Source organism: Momordica charantia (assembly GCF_013281855.1).
Source record: "Momordica charantia cultivar OHB3-1 chromosome 3 unlocalized genomic scaffold, Mcharantia_2.0 BLBB01000003.1, whole genome shotgun sequence".
Lineage (NCBI taxonomy): Eukaryota > Viridiplantae > Streptophyta > Magnoliopsida > Cucurbitales > Cucurbitaceae > Momordica > Momordica charantia.
This window is the reverse complement of record NW_028275161.1, coordinates 17474426-17493841: the sequence shown is the minus strand read 5'-3', so window position 1 is coordinate 17493841 and position 19416 is coordinate 17474426. Positions and strand designations below refer to the sequence as shown.

The following is a 19416-nucleotide window of genomic DNA, read 5'->3' as shown; positions in this document are numbered from 1 at the left end:
CAACATTAGAAAAATGTGACTGTTATGTATTTTGATATGTATACATTTAAAATTTAAACTTAAGTAATGATTTTATATTTCATTGCAAACAAATTAAATGATATAAGAGATAAAGGATGATGTCGTAACAAACAAAATAAATAATTCTCAAATCAATCGAGGCCGAAAATTTTAAATGATATATGTTTCAGCATGCAAATTGGATCCAGAAAAATTTCATCGAGTCATATTTTAGTCTTATAGAATTTGAATTTCATGATTAAATTTGCGCCTATCTTAATTTGTCTTGCCTTTGGTATTTATAAGAAAGATAAGAAATCAGCTGCAACAGCTTAGAGATCACGCACGTAACCTCTCAGCGAGATCTTCAATGCATGATTAATTTGCTTACTTGTTAGCGGTACAATTGGATGATTTTCATCCAATACAAGAAAAGTACAATCGACCGAATTACAATATGATCACGTGACTTATAGTTTGAAGATGCATGTATTCGAACAATTATGCTGCCTCACACGTGTCAAGTTTGAAATTCATCTTTCATCTATATAAAATTTTAAATGTTTTTTTTAAAAATTGGTTCTCAATTATCCTACAAGCTAGAAAAGTGGATAATTATAAAGATAAAAATATCCTAAAATAAATAAATGCAGGCTAAATATATTTTGTAGTCCAAAAAAAAATACGTGTGTTCTGCCCAACTAAGAGGTTGTAAGCTCGACTCTCACCTCCATATGTTGTACTAAATTTATATACATACACATGAATGTTCTTTTAATTTCGTTTATATAGTTTAGAAGTTATATTAAAATTAGTTTGTGAAAAAATTTACATAATTTATTTGTTCTTATAAATTATAATAAATAAATAAATAATCTAAAATTAATTTATATCCTTCCATTTAAAGTTTCATCTGAATACTTTTCTTTCGAAATGATTTATGTATCATTGATTAATGTCTTGGTAGAAAATATTATTTTATTGAAACTGATGGTCATCGATTTTTATGTAACTATGCGACTCGACGAAATTTTCCTTGTCAAATTTATAATAAATCAAAATATGTAAATAGTCATTATTTATTCTTCTATCGTAGGAGGGGTTGATTGAGAGTGTTTGAACCACTCACATAATCATTGAACTCTCACCAATATATGTTACTCAGTGAATTAAAAAAAAAGTTTTAAGAAGAAAAAATAAAGAATAAAATTTACAATAAATTATTAAAAAATTTCAAGTTTTATTATCTAAGTGACTTTTTTCTTCTTCTAACTCTGGTGAATATCATGTTTTATCATAAGTACACAATAATAAGAAACTAAATGGTAAAATATTATTACCTAAAAAAAGGTAAAATGTTAAAACATAGTGATTAAATTGGAATTTTTTAAAAACATGGGTTAAATTAAAAAGGCACCCAATATGACAAGGATTATAATTTACAACACATATTTAGCCATTAATAAATTTCACAAATAAATAAGATATAAATATTTGTTTGCCCTTAAAAAAGAAAATGAAAAAAAAGGAAAGAAAGAAAAAGAAAAAGAAAAAAAAGAGGGAGAGAGAAAATATTAATAATATTTGCAGAAGGTCATATGGGACTTGACAGAGTTCTCAGTGTTTGCCCCCCCCCCCCGCTCTCAATCTCTCTCTCGCATGGCAGCTTCCGTCTAGGGCACACCACACAGCACTGCTCTGCACCACCCAATCCATCCACAAATTCATGCTTCTCTCTAATCTCTCTCGCCGCCTCGCGCACTCCCGGTATTGTATTACATGTTTCTAATCTCTTGGTTTTTGAATTTTTGTTCTTTTTTTTTTCTGGGTTCAATCCGTTTTCCTCGATTTCACTCCTCCGTCTCGGTCATGGCATCGTTCTACTGTTTTTCAGGGAGAAAAGCTCTCAGATTTCGCGAATTTTGAGCTTATCTCGTGGAAAGAGTGAATAATGCAAAGGTAAAGATCGAAAGCTTGTATTTTCGTCTTTCGGGCTTTTCTTTAAGTGGGTTTTTTTTCCATCTCTTCATATGCTCTACATCTTCGAGACACAGTTAATTTTTTTTGCTTAATTGGTAAGAAATTGTTGGAAGTATGCGAAAAAGGAATAGGGGAGAGTTGGAAGGGCTTTTGCCCATAGAGGGTTGCAAATTGGGTAAGCTTTCTAATTATCCGCATCCATGACCTATGGTTGTGAAATTCATCAGAGGATAATAACTCGATGCTAGGGAATGGAAGAAAGATAAGGAGCATATTCGGGTACATGGAGCATAAATTCTGGAAGAAAATATGCCGAAGTGGCTTTGAAGTATTCCAGTTGAACACGATTCTCCTTGGCGTTCGGTTGTATTTAAAAAACCTCTGAATTACAGGAGACTGGGTTGTGTTCTACCGAGTAGAGTTTTCCTAGCACATGGCTTTTTATTCTTCGTTATGAGATTTTTTGCTTTTACATTTTATAAGTAGGAGTTTTAGGGTCCCGAAAAAGGCAAGGTGTTCCTTTGGACCCTTCTCTGTAGGGGTAGTAACACGGCCGACAAAGTTCAGAGAAAGCTTCTGGGTTCTCTCCCCTAACGTTTGTGGTATATGTTGGAACTTGGAAGAATTCTGAAACCGTGGACCATTTATTTATGCATTGCTCGTTGCTTCTCAAATGTAGAGTTATGTGGCGTGCCTTTTGGATATCTCCTTCTGCCCTCCAAGGAGAATTGATGACTTTATTTTAGAAGGTTTTGGTGGAACCACCCTCAAAGGAAAAGCTTCTATCCTTTGGAATTGTATGGTGCAGGCATTACTTTGGCTCCTTTGGAAGAGAGGAATAGTAGACTTTTTGATGAGAAAATTGCTTCGGTGGATTCTTTTTGTGTGAATATTAAGCATTCGGCTTCTTGGTGTGCTTCTATCCACAAGAAGGTTTTTTGTAATCATGGTCTTCTCTTGATTATACAAGATTGGAAAGATGTATTTGTATAGTCTTTTTGGGAGGGTTCTCTCTACCTCTGCCTTTAGGTTGTCTTTCCCCTTTTTTGGGTCTTGTTTTTGGAATATTTTCCCTTTGTTTCTTATCCCAAAAAAAAAAAATTATAAATAGGAGTGAGTCCTAATATTTCCTGAACTACTTCAAAATGAAGTACAAACTAATTGGGAACCATGGTCTGGGTCTCAACATCTTGTCACTTGGAGAAGCATTTGGAAAGTAATAAGGATTGGGTATAGTGGCACGGTAGATGCCCTTAGATTCAACTAAGTATCCATGTCATGGATTCAAGTTCATTTACACCCCCTACTTGTGGCAGAACACAGCCCCAAGTTTGTATGAGTGGAGGAATTCAAGGTACCCATAGGAAAAGGACTATAGAGGTATGAAGGAGTGATAATTTGTTTTCTTTCAGGTTTTGTCGGCATTTTAGGGGTATAGCGACCCAACTTAGTTTGTTCTCATGTTGGGATAATTGTTTCTTAACAATTGCGTTTGCTTTGTTTTCTTTTAGTGTGTTGTCACATATGACTTTTTATTTATTCAAATGAAGTCATTCATTCCAAAATTAACTTTCCATCACAACTTTCATTAACTTTTCTGAAAACAGAGGCAGAATGGTTTTCAAAGCAGCCCCTAAATCTGCATAAGCATGCATCTTATTTGTTAGCATTTTTTGTGGGTCCCACTTACTTTGTCAATTCTTAGGTTTTTTGTGATTTTTGTCTGAATTTTTACTCATATTGGTCTTGTTGGCAGGAAATAGCTGCATAAGTATAGCAGGAAATAGCTGCATAAGGGATTTCATTCGATTAACTTGCCATTATTCTAGATTTTTAGAAGCTACACATGTCTGGATTTCTAGCATTCGAGTCAACACATCATAGAACATCTGATGGCGGGTCCTCAAAAGGTTCTCAAGACATGCAAGAAGAAGCAGGTCGTTGGTATATGTCCAGAAAGGAAATTGAAGAAAATTCACCATCAAGAAGAGATGGCATTGACTTGAAGAAGGAGACTTATTTACGGAAGTCATACTGCACATTTTTGCAAGATCTGGGCATAAGGCTCAAAGTGTAAGATTTTGCTATTTGGTATTACCTAAATATTATATATATTGTAAATGGAGAATTTGTTGTGCTTGTCAAGTGTGTATTTGGTTTTTAAGTGTCTCGGTGCTCGTTTATCTTATAACTTTGTTCATATGCAGTTTGGTTATAAATATCATAGGTTATAGTGCTCATTTTTGAGCTTGAAACTATATGCAAGTTAAAAACATATGTTAATTTGAAAAGATACAATAGAACCATGGAAGATAAAAAAAATCTACCGCCTTACTAGAGTCAAATAGTTACTGAAGAGTTTGGGTAAAAGTTATTTTCTAGAAACTATATACAAAATAATATCTTCCAGTTGACTGCTTGGTTAAACGTCCCTTTAAAAAGTCTATGGTTCCTCTCACGCCAGATTTTGGAAATAGTGACACCATGAAGTTCATGCTTTTCGAATTGAGGCAAGTAATTTCAAATTTGTATTAGAAATTCTTGAATATGATGGGGAAAACACCCCTGGTAGCTTCTTTTTTTTTTGGGAGATATGAACACCGTGTCCTAAACCCTTAGCTAGGGGATTGTGAAAGGAAACCCCAATTAAAATGAACAAAAAAATAGTAGAGAAGAATAACTTCGCAAAGCTGTCTAAGAGAGACTCTCTCTAATCTGGAAAATAGTCTCTACACTGAATTTTAAAATTTCTATTCTTTCTCTCTGTCCCGAGGAGTCAAAAAACAGCATTTTTTGGAAGTGCTTTTTTACTCACCCTACAAAAACTAAGCATCTGCGTCCGAATAAGTAAAAAACTGTCATGATTACAACAATGGGTTGGGGGGACAGATAACTCTAAGTTGAAGTTATAATTCTAATCTCTTCCCAAGTATCAATTGAGATCTTGTTGTAGAAAATTCTTTGATTTTATTTCACTTGATGAGTAGCCTCCCATGCATTTGACCATTTAACAATAGTCTTCTAATTAAAGGAGATACTACATAGAAACTGGCAGTAGTGCACTTGTATTGTAGCTTAAGTCTTCACTTCCTTTGAAGTTTCTATATAGTATCTCCTTTAATCTCTTTTTTTTTGTTTTTGAACCCCAACCCATTTGGTGATTTTTCTTGTAGTTCCTTGTTCTAGGCCCTTTGTGTCCCTTATTCCCCCTGGGAGCCTCCTCGCCCTCTTTTGCCCATCTCTGGAAGGTAAAGATCTCCAAGAAGGTTAAATTATTTGTGTGGTAGGCATTACTTGGGAGAGTGAACACTTGAACTGTATTTAGAAATCAAAGGCACTCTTCCTTTGTGTTGGGCATGCAATGGTGCTCTGTGTAAACAGGCTTAGGATTTTAATCATATCCTTTGGAGGTGTGAGCTTTCTAAAGCTCTTTGGAATCCCTCATTGGGGACTTTTGGGATCTGCTAGGTGCATAATAGAGATTGTTTTTGTATGGTCGAGGAGGTTCTTTCGAACGCTTCCTTATGAGAGAAGTGCATAATCCTCTGGCACGCTTGTTTTCTTGTCGTGGTGTCAGTGTGGGGTATTTGGAACTGGCTTGAGAGGAATGGTAGAACTTTTAGAAGGATAAAAAGACTTTGAAAAAAGGTGTAGGAGGTTGTTAGGTTTAATACCTCTTTGTTTTGGCATCTATTTCTCGATCTTTGCAATTATAAGTTAGGGCTTAATATATTTGGATTGAAGTCCATCTTTGCTTGGTTAGGGTTTTGGCTCTTCTTGTGGGGCTAGTTATTTTACTCCCTTTGTATATTCATTTATGTTTCTCAAATGAAAGATTGATTTTTCCTTTAAAAAAAATCTTGATGAATTGGAGCTAGGAACCCTGAACTCACAAACGTCAGACCTCCCAACAACAGAACAAACCAAGGGGTTGGTTAGAGATAAGAAACAAGTTTTTATCCTAAGTTTGAAACACTCTAGAGGTTTTGTGATCAATCAAAACTTACACTAGGCATGAAAAACTTACCCAAGAATTGCATGAGGAAGGGGAGGCAAAGTGAAGTTGTATTCTTTAGAACTCTAGGATACACAGGTACAACTAGATCTGTTCAAGTAAGGTCGTAAGTGAAGTTTTATTCTCAAAATAACGTGTGTTACAAGACTCAAAACAAGGCTTTAAATAGCCCACAATGTACATCGAAAAGTCGACAAAAAAGCACTAAAATAATAAAGGAAAAACCTCTAAAGACAAATAGGGCAATCTCTAGGCCACACAAGGAGCCATTAGCTACCCCTGATTCCTTGTAGAACTCTAAAATTGATGGCTTGATGCAAATTCAAGGATAAAAACTATGATCATTATAGTTATCTAATCTATTATCCAATTGGAGACCCATTTTGTAACTCCATTGTTTGGGGTCCTCCCCTTTTTTGTAATTTCATATCATCAATGAAATTGTTTCTCATCCAAAAAATTACATAAAAAAGGCACTCAAAATTGTGTAGTCGTGAGCTTCATTGGAGCAGCCTGGAGCTTGAGCCGTGTAGTGAGTTTTCATGGAAAAACTTGGATCTTGAGTGGAGCATCCTGGAGCTTGAACCATATTTTAGTGGACAAACATGGATCTTGGGTGCAGACATGAATCTTGGCTTCTTGGGTCATATAAGAATTGCAGAATTGTATCATATACACATAGGAGATGGCTTACGGCAACTTGATCCTGGCCTAGGTCGTTTATGGTGCCTATTAAATGTTTATCCTTCTGTTGATTGAGTTGCCCAACACATCAGTTGTGAGAAAAGGGTAAGGGAGAAACCGAGTCATCCTATCTTAGTCCCCCCACCAGAACTTCACTTTTAGGCATGCCATTAGACCTGTTGAAAATTTTGTAAGAAATGCACTTATTGTTGTAACCACTTGGCATAAAAAAATACACAGAATCCTAAACCACCTTACTATAGGCTCTTCCTAGATTGTGTGTCGAGGATCTGTTCTCTCAATCTTTGATTGGTTTGTTGGCTATTACAATGGCATCAACAATTTATATATTAGAGATACAGGCATATTGATTGCTAGTAATTGTGTTAGACAAAACACATTGATATTTCAGAAAGGACCTTAGGAATGAATTTGTTCAATCTTGTGATAGGAATAATGTGCCAAAAGTCATTTACGCTGGTATGAGAATAACCCCAGGACTGGGATTATTATAAAGTCTTTTAGGGCGCTTCTAGAAGCGTGAGGAAGACGATCTCTCTTTAACTCTTCAAGTTTTTATTATCCTATATCACTCTTTTTACATTATTATCCTATATCACTTTTTTACATGGGGATTGAAATATTGTTCAGTATGGGATGATCCTTAACTTCAAATATGCATTTTCACTTATTTAACTGGATTCGGCTCGTGAATTTGCTGGCTTTCTTTCGGTTTGGAAATGGGGAGGACAAGAATGAGTGGAACCTTGAAGGAGGAAAGATGTTCTCCACTAAATCCGCATTTCACAACCTTTGTGGCTCGAGTGATACTTTGGAATCTTTGGAAGGAAAGAAACCAAAGAGTCTTCAACAACACCGCTTTATCCTTCAACATTTTTTGTGAGAACGTACAGATTACTACGGCCTCTTGGTGCCTTACTCATGGAAAATTCTTTTTTAATTACAGTATAGTCTTATTTCAACAAGATTGGCAAGCTGTAATGCGGTAGCTCGGGGGGGGGGGGGGGGGGGGGGGGCGCTCCACGGCCTGCCTCTAGGCTGTCTTCTTTTTTTTTTGTTCATAATATATCTTTTGTTTCTTATAAGAAAAACATTTTCACTTATTTACTCTATGGCCTAACTGTCCAACCTCCTTATTCATCCATTTGAGGGGAGGGCCTCCTTTTTTTATTTTCATTTTGATGGGGTAGGGCCCTTTATGATTTAGAGATTAAAGGTGCTAGCCTCCCTCTAGTATTTTTTTTAATAGTTGATTGTTATTTTTCCTGGTTGTAGAGACTGGTGGTCTCTTGAGTTGGTAGATTTTTCTTGTAAGTCTTCGTTTGGTTTCGTCTTTGACTATTTCCCCACCTTTTTTTCTTAAAAAATAATTCTTTATGGAAGTCAAAATTTTGAAGAAGATTTGGTTCTTAGCTTGGCTTGTAGCCCTTCTAAGGATTAATGCAGTAGACGTTTGGCAGGGAGCCTCCAATCTTGTTCTTGGCCTAAACTGGTGTGTTTTGTGGGAGAGCGAATAGATTATCTAAATTATATTTTATGGTTATATGCCTTTTACTCCTTGAGTTTTGAATCGTCCGTGTCAAAGTTTTAGCTTATCTTTATTTTAGAGGTCAAGCATTCATAGGATGATGGAGGAAGCTATTGGTGTGTCTTGTCAAGAGGGGAAGGGGAGGATTTTAATCATATTTCATGGTTATGCCTTTTACTCCCAGAGTTTAAGGTTTGTTGCAGACTGTTAGAATATCTATAGTTTAGAGGTCAAGCATCAGTAAGATGATGGAGGAAGTTGTTTTTTATCCTCCTTTGGGAAGGAAAGGTTGTGTGCTTTGGCAAGTTGGCTTCCTCTCATTTTGTGATTCTACATGGCTGAAAGAAATAAAAAAATGCTATAAGGTCAGATAGGTTGTGGGAAGATGTGACCACAAGCAAATTGACACAGGGCAGGAAACAAAGAGATGGTTGGTGCCTTTGTTCAAGTTCTTACCATTTACAAAAAACACATGAAGAGGGGCTAAATGCTAGGTAGGGTTTCCTTTTCTAAATTCCGTTCACTGTGTTTAAGCCATCTAACTCAAGATACCAGAGGAAAACCTTACATTTCCTAGGACATTTGTGCTTTCGTAAGGCCTTAAAAAATGTTGAGGGAGTACTTGATCCTGGAGCTCCAGCAGAGAAGATCCCATTCTTACCAAGACTCCACCTACACTCGTTGGAAAGATCAACTTGACTTTTACAATTTTTTTTACAACCTAAAATTTACATGAGGGAACTCTACTCTGCCAGTTCCTTTTGTTGGGATTCATTTTCATATGTTTTCAATTTTGACTTAAAAGGGAGTATTTTGACGTGTCTTCTTTACTTTTCCATTGCATGGGTTTCATTTTTGTCTCGAGTCCGGAGATATTTGTATTTGGACTCCAATTCTTCAGGTGGGTTCTCTTATATATCCTCTTTTTCTCTGTGGCCTTTGGCCCTTTTGTTCCTTCTCTATTTTCCTCGTTTCGGAAAATTAAAATTTGTCAGAAGGTCAATTGCTTGGCTGTTTGTCTATGAGAGAATTAACAATATTGGTTCTGTCAGACGGTCTTCCTGTGTGTTGTTGGGCCTTGTGGATTAGACAAACAAACGTTCTTGGTTGGTTTGGTTCAATTTAGTTTCTTTTTCATCCCTTTTCTCTTCTCCTATGTAGTGTTTGTTATTACAAAAACATCGTTGTTTTGAATTCACTGAGAAGTTAGAATATTTCTTGTGTTAATACATTGAAGGAAAAAATGATTGGGTATAAAAAGGATGGGTTAATACTATTATACACAAAAGAAATATTATAGAGTTGCATCGTATAATGGATAATTACAGACTACAGTGTTTTCAAGGTGCGCCAGGTGCTTGCCTATTGCAAGGGGCGAGGCGTTTTGGGTTGGGCGTGCCTTGAACAACGCCCAGGCAAGTGTCTTCAGTCAGCCGCTTGCCTTGGTGTGCCGTTGCCATATGGTGAGGCGAGCGCGTAGTTGAAGGCGAGTGCATTGTCTTCTTTTTTGATTTAAAATCATTTAAACTTAAAACTAAGTCCCGCCTCAAACAAAAAAAACCCCTAAATTTGCGCGATTCTCCTCCATCGTTCCGTTTGCTTTCTTCGTCTCGCCAGCGTCTTCCTCATTGTTCTTCGCCAGAAATCATCGCCAGCAACTACTTTCTTTGATGGTGGCTTCGTGTTTGCCGTCGTTTGTCTTTGCATTCTTTCTTCCTTCGCATTGCTCACCTTTGTCTTATTCCTTCTTAGACTCCTCGAAAGGTTTCATTCTCCTCTGTTATTTTCTTTTCATCTCTTCTCTTTCTTTTTTAATTGTTTTGAAGTCATGTCGCCTCTGTTTTCATTTTTCACTTTCATGTCTTTTCATTTCTTTCCTTTAATCATAGATCACTTCACTAAGAGTTAATTTCTTTCTTTTATTTGTTTTGTTAATCTTCCAATTATGATAGGATGGGAGTAGAGCCAAAACATAAGCATTAATGTTGTTTGATATTTTACTTTTGTTCTTATTTCTTAATGTTGTTTGTGAACCATTAGAATTTGGTTATTTTATGTTTCTTGTTAATATTTTGATGAATTCACTATTTAGTATTGATCTCTTATAGTTTTGACATTTTTCAACCATGTTTAGTTTATAAATTTATGCGATATATATATTTTTATTTTTTTAATTTATTAAAGTGCACCTCGCCAAGCTTCGCCTTTTTGTCGCCTCTTGCCTTTAGGCAATCTAAGGGCTTGTCGCCTTGAGGTTCTCCTTGCGTCTTGAAAACACTGGCTAATTATCATTTATAAGGTTTGAATTTTTTCCTAACTAGTATATCTCTAAAATCATATTTAATGCAGGCCTCAAGTAACCATAGCCACAGCTATAATTTTCTGTCATCGATTCTTTCTTCGTCAATCCCATGCAAAGAATGACAGGAGGGTATGTTTCTTGTTTAGATTAATCATAACAAAGTTATGTGCCTGTATTTTTTTCATGGTGTGTCAATCTAAGATTGGTTTAAATCTTGCTTATGTGGGGGTGACATATCCACCTCGATGGTTATTGTCTTAATACTTGATTTTGAATGCTGCTGCTTCTTTTTCTTCTTCTTCTGGTTGGGTTTAATTCTCTGACACAACTGCTATATTTACATGAACATAGGATCTTGTTGTTCTAATGTGTATCTCATTTATTATGTATTTAGTTGAAATATTTCATAATGGATCTTGCCCTTTTATGCAGTAATTGGTATGGTGTTCTGCGGGTCAAGTGTTTGGTTTTATTTTGTTTTTTTTAATTATTTATTTTATTCATAAATAGTTAGTAGTTTATCATATAGGCTGCATATGATTCAATCATTTAATTTGTAAGTGGTTTTTATTTAATAAGTTTGCCAAATATTTACAAATAGTGAATTTCTAGTAAATTTAGAAAAATAAATCACAAATACTTTGGTGTTCACTTTTAGATTAGAAAAAAAAAACGATTTTGTTATAAAAAATATATGATGTTTCATTTGTTAATAAATATGTTTTAGTCAATGATAATTTTCAAAAAATTAATTAATATGTTTTACTTTTATTTGTTCGAGAGTTTTAAAGTCCTTTGTGAATTTAAAATTTTAATCTTGTGCTCTCAATTTGTTTTTATAATTCATATCCATGGAATGTATTTAACAGAATTAGATAAGGTAGCATGTGAAATGACTATTACTTCTGTCTTTCAGAAGACAATATAGCAAGTAGAAGGTAATAGCAGGAAAAATGGTAGATGATAAGCAGGGAGGGATATTTAGTGGCTATCAGTATGTTTGTTAGAGCTTTCTTTTGGAATACTTGGCTGGTGAGGAATCACTTAATCTTCAAAGACAAGGAGCGATATAGTCTTACTAGTTATATCATGGTGTAAATGTTCCCCTTTTCCATCATTATAGTTTTTCAAACCTTTTATCCGATTGGAGACTTATTTTGTAACTCACTTGCATGGTCCCTTTTTGTAATTTCATACCATCAATGAAATTGTTTCTTATCCAAAAAAAAAAGAGAAAACTATTAGGATATTTAGACTTATGTTTTTAAATATGATCTGCAGACCATTGCAACTGTCTGTATGTTCCTTGCTGGGAAGGTTGAAGAGACGCCTCGTCCGCTAAAGGATGTAATCATTGTATCTTATGAGATTATTCACATGAAAAATCCTTCTGCGGCCCAGAGGATCAAACAGAAGGTCATCTCTTACTGATGCTGTTTAGAACCTGTTAATCTGTTTGTTTTCTAAGTTGATAGCGACCTAGTAACTATTAGGTTTTCGATAAAAGCTCGGGTTCTTAGAAAAACAAAATAAATAATAATTATTAGGTTGTCACTGGCTCCCCCAATATTTCTGTGTTTTTGGCAGCGTAGCAGAAATCTCTCTCACACACACTCTCACACAATTCATAGTTAATGGCATTTTGTTTCCTTTCCGAATTATGATTGTGTTAATATTGTTATCTCACTTTCTTATTAATCTCTTATATTCAGGAAGTTTATGAGCAACAGAAGGAGTTAATTTTACTTGGTGAGAGAGTCGTGCTTGCAACCTTAGCATTTGACTTGAATATTCATCATCCTTATAAACCACTTGTTGAAGCAATAAAAAAATTTAAAGTTGCCCAGAACGCACTAGCTCAAGTAGCATGGAATTTTGTCAATGATGGGTAAGATCAAGAGACAAAATGTTTGTTCATGAATCTTGTAGTTCCTATTAGGTGGCCTCTTTTCTTTATTCACTCTTCCTACATTGGTTCTTGGGGCAGGTTGAGGACATCACTCTGTCTGCAGTTTAAGCCCCATCACATCGCAGCAGGTGCCATTTTTCTTGCTGCCAAGTTTCTCAAAGTGAAGCTTCCATCGGATGGTGAGAAGGTTTGGTGGCAAGAATTTGATGTCACCCCTCGCCAATTGGAGGGTTGGTGTCCCTTCATTTTGTCAGTTGAGATAATCTCTGACCAAAAATGACAGCCTTTGCTGTTTGTGGCTCTGATATTTGTAATTCTCGTCCCTTTAGAATTGTGAAAAACTAACCTGAACCAGATGATTTAGCTTTTCACAAATCATTTCTTGAATTCTATGAAGAATGATTAAGAATGTAATATATTATCCATCTGATTTGGGTCATAGATTTTCAAGATTAAGAGTGGCTAATCCACGATAGTATAGCTGTCTCAGACTGAGATGTTTCTCTGCAGTCTTTGAGTTGATCAGTTAGAAATTTGAACTAATCATTTGTTTATATTTTGCTGCAGAGGTAAGCAATCAAATGCTAGAACTATATGAGCAAAATCGAGTGCCACCAGCTCAGGGAAGTGAAGTAGATGGAAGCACTGGTGGGGGTCCTAGTCATCACAATGTAGCAAAAACTACAGCTGTGACTGAGGAACATAGTTCAAAGCAAGTATCATCTTGTTCGGCACCCGACCATTCCTATGCCGACAATCATGGGGTACCTCAAAGAGTTGCTCAGAATCTTGGTAAGAACAACGGGACTACTACAGATGTGGGTAGTGCAATTACTGGTCAGAAGGTGGACCTGGAAACTGATAGTCATCATCATACCGACGAATTGTCCTACAAGGAGAACAGCAGAGATGTTTCAGACAGAACAAGACCTGTAGTGGAGCACGTTGGAGGTGAAGAGAAAGAAAAGAATAATAGTAAAAGTGAGACTGCAGAAGCAGGAGAATGGAGGGATGATGGTGTATCTCACAAGTCTAGTGGTATAGTGGGTCGAAATGTTGAGGTTCGTGAAGGTCCAGTTGGGCAGTCACCCAAAGAAGCCATCAAAATGATTGATAGAGACAAGGTCAAGGCAGCACTTGAGAAAAGAAGAAAGTCACGTGGAGAAATGTCCAGGAAGAAAGATGTGATGGATGAAGATGATCTCATTGAGAGAGAGCTAGAAGATGGTATAGAATTGGCAGCAGAGGATGAGAAAAACAGGCGTGAGAGGGGGCAAAGCGGGTCTAAGGTTGATAATCAAGACGACGGAAAGGTTCGTGAGGAATTGTTAAGTGGGCATCATGCAGGAACCAAGAGCCACACTTCATGGGGGACGAAAGCAGAGAATGCAGTAGTAGAAGAGGGGGAGATGCTAGATGATGCTTCCCCAGCATTGAACAGCCGCAAGAGAAAAGCTGGAAGGTCACCTGATTGGCACTCTGAGGGGAAGAAGTGGAACGATCCTGCGCCTAATAACCATTACCATGGTTTGGAAGATGGAAACCGCAAGAACTGGTCTGTTTATGCAGATAGGGAGCCTAAAAGACATGCCCATGAGAATCACTTATAAGTATAGTAGGTATCAAGGATCCAATTCTATATTGTATTGTAGGATGTCTTTACCTGGGTAGTCCATGTACTGGACAAGTCATTGCAGTGAGGAGTATACCAGAAGCCACAGAATATGAGCCTTAAAAGATGAAGAACTAAGGATGGATGCTTCACCTGATGAACCTGGGAACTGGGGTATTTTTACCACTTAAAGGTGACTGTTTACTTCCCGACATTGTAAAGCTCATAGGCTTTGTGGCCGAGATCAAGAACTTGAGCACAGACGTAAGTTTGCTTCTGCCATTTTTCATGCAAGGAAGCCACGAAATTAATATTATGTTTCAACTGTGTACTCTAGGATCATTATATTATGACGCTTCTACCTTAGTTATAAATGTAATTTGGTTTGAAGTATTCGTTCTTAGTTCGATGTGTATTTTCGGTCTAGGATTCAATTGTATCTCAGTCAGTTGAGCTTTTATCAGTATATCTTTTGCCTAACTTTGAAAAAGGAAAACTGTAATCTCATTGTATTCGAATCAAGGATTTGCTGGGAACGCATGCCGTTGGGAGTTTGCCCATTTTGTGAATTTTTGGTGTATAAACCCAACAGAAACAGGCAAGTTTTGTGTTCTAAAATATGTTAGGATGGTTGTTTTCTTTAGATGTGGACTCATTTTTGATGTTATGTGTCATGTAAAGCTAGTTAACTTTTGTTGATGGGAAAGACAAAAACAGGAACCATACAAACTTAAATGGCAAAATTTGTGTGAAATTCATCTCTCCCTCTTAGTATATACTAGTTTTGTATCCATGCCCGTCCTTATGTAATATTATTTTTAGAAAAATTGTTTGATCGAGAAAGAAAATGAAAATAATGTTTTCAATACACTTGTTGAAGTAGAGTGTAGGAGCTATCTTTATTTAAAAATATATATACATCATTAAGATTATCGCTTAAATTTTTTGATATCACATTGGGCAAATAAGAAATTAAATTTTTGCTAGTGTATTTAGTCTCTTGTTTGTTTATTTTTATTTTATTTTTTCAAATGATTGTGATAGAATGTGTGATCACTAGCTATTGGATTCGTGCCCAATGCACCTTATAATAAGTGGTCTTGAGAAGTTTTAGTACTCTAATTGGATTCTTATTCTTATTTTTTTATTACAATTTGGATGCAACTTAGAGATTCCATTTTTTTAGTACAATAAATTTGGAGGTATGAAGTTTGAACTTCTTACTTCAATAAAAGGAGTAGATGTCAATTACGGTTGAGTTGTGTTTATGCTGTTCTAGAGATTTTCCTTTTACTCAAGGGGACAATACCCAAGAAAAAAAAAGATAAAGTTTTAACTTATACTATAAACTTGTTACAATGATCGACTATCTTGACAAATATCAATTTAACTCATGCAAAAAAGAAAAACTCAAATTAATCTTTTTTTTTTCTTTAGTTCAATACGTTGTAGAGTGAAGATTCGAACCACCAACTTTTTAGTTCATAATACATGTCGTTAAATCAAGGAGAAAAATAAAATTCACATACCCAAAAGAGAAATTAAAAAAAGAAAGACAAATGAAGTGGGCTATTCTCTTATCCAAGATAGAAGAGAGAATCAGAAAGCTAAAACCAGAGAATGGCTCTGCCAATTACACAACTCCAACTCAGCTTCCTCAATCATCTTATCCAAAACCTTCTTCTCCATTCTCCACACACCAATCGAATCTAAAACCGTTCCCTCCACACTCTTTCCCCAAATCTTCTTCTGCTGCTGCTTCAATCCGCCATTTCCACCCCAAATCTCGACAACCCAGAAGAGATTCAGCCCCAAAATCCCTCACAATGTCTCTCACAATCCCCACCAATCTCTCCAAATCCCTGTTGCAGCCCAAATTGAGGTCTCCCATGGCCGCAAAACCCGCCAGATCCTCCTCAATCCTCTGCTCCGCCTCCGCCCCCGCCCCCGCCCCCGAGAAGGCCTCCTCCTCTCTCCAGGCCTTCTCCGCCGCCCTCGCCCTCTCCTCCATCCTCCTCTCCGCCCCTCTCCCCGCCGTCGCCGACATCGCCGGCCTCACCCCCTGCAAGGACTCCAAGCAATTCGCCAAGCGCGAGAAGCAGCAGATCAAGAAATTGGAGTCCTCGCTGAGCAAGTACGCCCCCGACAGCGCCCCCGCGCTGGCCATCAACGCCACAATCGAGAAGACCAAGAGGCGATTCGCGTTCTACGGGAAGCAGGGGCTGCTGTGCGGGGCCGATGGGCTGCCCCATTTGATCGTTAGCGGCGACCAGAGGCACTGGGGAGAGTTCATCACTCCTGGGTTTCTGTTCCTCTACATCGCTGGGTGGATTGGGTGGGTTGGAAGAAGCTACTTGATCGCCATTAGAGACGAAAAGAAGCCGACCCAGAAGGAGATTATCATTGATGTGCCATTGGCCACCAGCTTGGTCTTCAGAGGCTTCAGCTGGCCTGTTGCTGCTTACAGAGAGTTTGTCAACGGCGAACTCATTGCCAAGGATGTCTAATTCACCTCCTTCAGGTACTATTCTGCTCTGCTATCTTAACCATGTCAAGATTGATGATTTAATATGGCATCAGAGAAATAGGTCCCGTGTTCAAATTCATAGAGCATTTCCTCTGTTTCAATTGACATCTTTCTGATTTGTTTGATATCAACAAATTCTATAGATTGAATGTTTAATCTATCCGCTTAAACTTTTGATGGTCACTTTTTGGTAATTTTGAAGCCCACCGATGAAGAATAGTGTTAAAAGTATGCACCAATGATCAAATATACTATAATCAATCGACTTAAACTTTTAAATTAGTGATAGTGGTTTAACATGTATTAGAGAAGGAGGTCTTATGTTTGAATTCTTTGCGATCATTTTCTCTATTTCTATGGATAGTTTTCTGATTTGTTTGATATGGTTTTGTTGTGGTTTTGACAGAGATTAGGAAAGTGGAAGAGGGATTGGCTTTTAGACCATGTTGAGGAATGGAAATGGAAATGGAAATGGAATGGGGTTTGTGAAATATTTGTGTATTTAATTTGGAAACTTGACATGAGTATATGTAATGGTTGGTTGTGTTGGATAAAGGGCAAATCTATTTTTTCACTTCCCATTCTTTGTATTTAGAATTTCTAACATTATCTTTAACCGTAAGAAACTTTCGTTCAAGTTCTTCTTGTGGATGCTACGAAATGAGATAACAATGCTAAAATCCTAAACTTTGAAAAAGAAAAAGACCTAATAAAAATTAGTTAGAATACAACAAAAGCTTAGCTCAGTATAATTGGGAGTTCAAATCTTCTACTCCCACTCACTGTACTCAAAAAGGAAAAAGAAGAAAAAAACAGTTAGAACTTAAAGTTAATCTCGATATGCCCTTAAACTATAAGAATTGCAACTTAGTGCGACTACAAATGTTTATTACTACGTGTTACTCTTTTAAAAAATGTTGAAACCTCAAACTCCCTTTTCGCCCTTTCTCTTGAGTTCTATCAATCTAAAGATGAAACTTGGTAGATATCATTTTGTATTTACGACGATAGTTTCTCCTTAATTAATTATAAATCATGTTAGATCATTTCTATCCAAATTGAATTTTCTTGTACTTGTTATAAATATAATATATAAATTTAAATCTAAACCACTACCATTCAATTTTTTAATTTGAAAATATAAATGATTCGAAGTTTTATACCATCAAATAATACGTGAACTCAAGTCTAGTAGGGGTGCACAACAAAATTGACCAAATCAATGAAACCGATCTGAATCGAATTGTTTTCTTGGTTTGGTCAGTTTTAAACGGGAAATCAGTTCATCTTGTTTAAGAAACCAAAAATATTTGGTCGTTTGGAGGTTTAGAAATTTAACTAAATCGATTTCCTTTTTGATATATTTACTTGTAATATCTTAGCTCTAGTCATGCAATAAAAAAAAGATTGCTTTCCTCTCGATAGAAAAATTATAGTACTACAAGAGTACCATACTCCTTTTGTTCATAATATGATTTTGACTTTATAAATAATTTTGAAGGTTCGTAGACTCACATCATTTTTAATATCATATTAATATGGTAGATAGTGAATGGAAGAAGTATCTATACTCACTTCGTACCAGAAAATTTTCCACATGTGACATAACACATGACGTGAGTCGTGAACTAAATCAGAACTTTGCCTTCATCAAAATCTACCTCTACAACAACTCTATCCTATACGATTCGGGTTGGTTCGATTTTCCTCTCTTTGGCAGTCCAACTCGGTTTAACATTTTTTATTTTTTATTATGTGGTTTAGTTCTAAAATCGAATCAAACCCAACCACGAATACTCATAAAGCCTCTTAGAGGATAGCCTACAAAAACGGCAAGACCACAACATAAACATCACCATATTTTTGGGCTCAAATATTGGCCCAACTCAATGACACACTCCTACAATCATATGAAGCATACATCAAAATTCGAAGCATTTTCCCATAATTCACTTGATACTATCCAAACGAACTTGTCAACTTGAGTATAGTTTAATTGGTTAAGATGTATATCTTTATTGAGTATGGTTCAATTGACTAAAATATATATCTTCAACTCAAGGATCAGAGGTTCGAATATCCGCCTTTTCAACTAAAGAAAAAATCTTCACGACCTCTTGTCTCTAACAATTCTGAATTTTAAAATTTCACCCAAATTAATCTGTTTAGTTACACTCAAATTCCAAAAGCACAGAACCAAAACCAGTGGGCATGGCAGTAATTATGCCATGAAAATGAATGTCTTTGCCGACATTGATAACAAGAAATGACACAAATCATTGCCAAATTTCTTGACCTTTTCCCCTCTTTTATTTGACCTTTTTCTTTGCCTCCGAACAAGCAAGGACTTTCACTACATATGCACTTTCTACTCCAAAAAAGATAGCTTTATTTTGCCACTCAAAAAATGAAAATTGACCTCAATTTTCTCCTATCTCCCTCCCTACCAAACGAGAAATCGAGAAATACAGCATATGAAGATTGAACCAGAGCGGCAAAAAGATTTGACTATATCTAATTTCCAAACGCTATGTTATGGAATGGAAACAAGACGAGTTGTCGTTAGAAATGCACTTCATTGTCAAGACAAACAACTATTTTTCTCATTCATCCAAGAAACGAAAGAAAAATATATCACCCTTTAAGGAGCAACCCTGTTGGCCAAGAGCTTGGTCACACCGATTTAGAAGTCTCAAGTTCGAACCTTTCAAGTAAGTTTAATAAAAAAAAACTCTTAATGCCTCTTGAATCCGGGCCTTGCGGTAGGAGCAGGTGCTCCCTAGTTATAGTGGAAAACTCTAAAAATCATGTCTGATTCCAAGTCATGAAAAATACATA

At 36.3% G+C, this 19416-nt stretch overlaps 2 protein-coding genes across 3 annotated transcripts; both read left to right on the top strand.

The window, feature by feature from the left end:
* Window positions 1–1609: 1609 nt before the first annotated feature.
* Window positions 1610–14620, top strand: LOC111012579 (Cyclin family protein). Of its 2 annotated transcripts, none has more exons than XM_088121574.1 (8): window positions 1610–1767; window positions 1895–1959; window positions 3737–4053; window positions 10578–10659; window positions 11812–11946; window positions 12243–12418; window positions 12518–12618; window positions 13007–14620. In XM_088121574.1, exons 3-8 carry the CDS (start codon window positions 3827–3829, stop codon window positions 14047–14049), a joined length of 1764 nt encoding a protein of 587 aa, XP_087977700.1. In that variant the 5' UTR covers window positions 1610–1767; window positions 1895–1959; window positions 3737–3826; the 3' UTR covers window positions 14050–14620. The 2 variants fall into 2 exon arrangements, with proteins under 2 accessions (XP_087977700.1, XP_087977699.1); XM_088121573.1 differs by having other exon boundaries at window positions 12518–12669.
* A 1090-nt stretch (window positions 14621–15710) lies between these two features.
* PSAF (photosystem I subunit F) lies at window positions 15711–17152 on the top strand. Its single transcript, XM_022286714.2, has 2 exons — window positions 15711–16572; window positions 16985–17152. Exon 1 carries the CDS (start codon window positions 15878–15880, stop codon window positions 16556–16558), a length of 681 nt encoding a protein of 226 aa, XP_022142406.2. The 5' UTR covers window positions 15711–15877; the 3' UTR covers window positions 16559–16572; window positions 16985–17152.
* Window positions 17153–19416: the final 2264 nt, after the last annotated feature.

What these genes read in the sequence shown, in the direction of transcription:
- LOC111012579 (XM_088121573.1), top strand. Translation starts at nt 3,827, where the DNA reads ATGTCTGGATTTCTAGCATTCGAGTCAACACATCATAGAACATCTGAT. An exon ending in CTGGGCATAAGGCTCAAAGT is followed by an intron (nt 4,054 to 10,577) that starts GTAAGATTTTGC and finishes TATTTAATGCAG; the next exon opens with GCCTCAAGTAACCATAGCCA. An exon ending in ATGCAAAGAATGACAGGAGG is followed by an intron (nt 10,660 to 11,811) that starts GTATGTTTCTTG and finishes TATGATCTGCAG; the next exon opens with ACCATTGCAACTGTCTGTAT.
- PSAF (XM_022286714.2), top strand. Translation starts at nt 15,878, where the DNA reads ATGTCTCTCACAATCCCCACCAATCTCTCCAAATCCCTGTTGCAGCCC.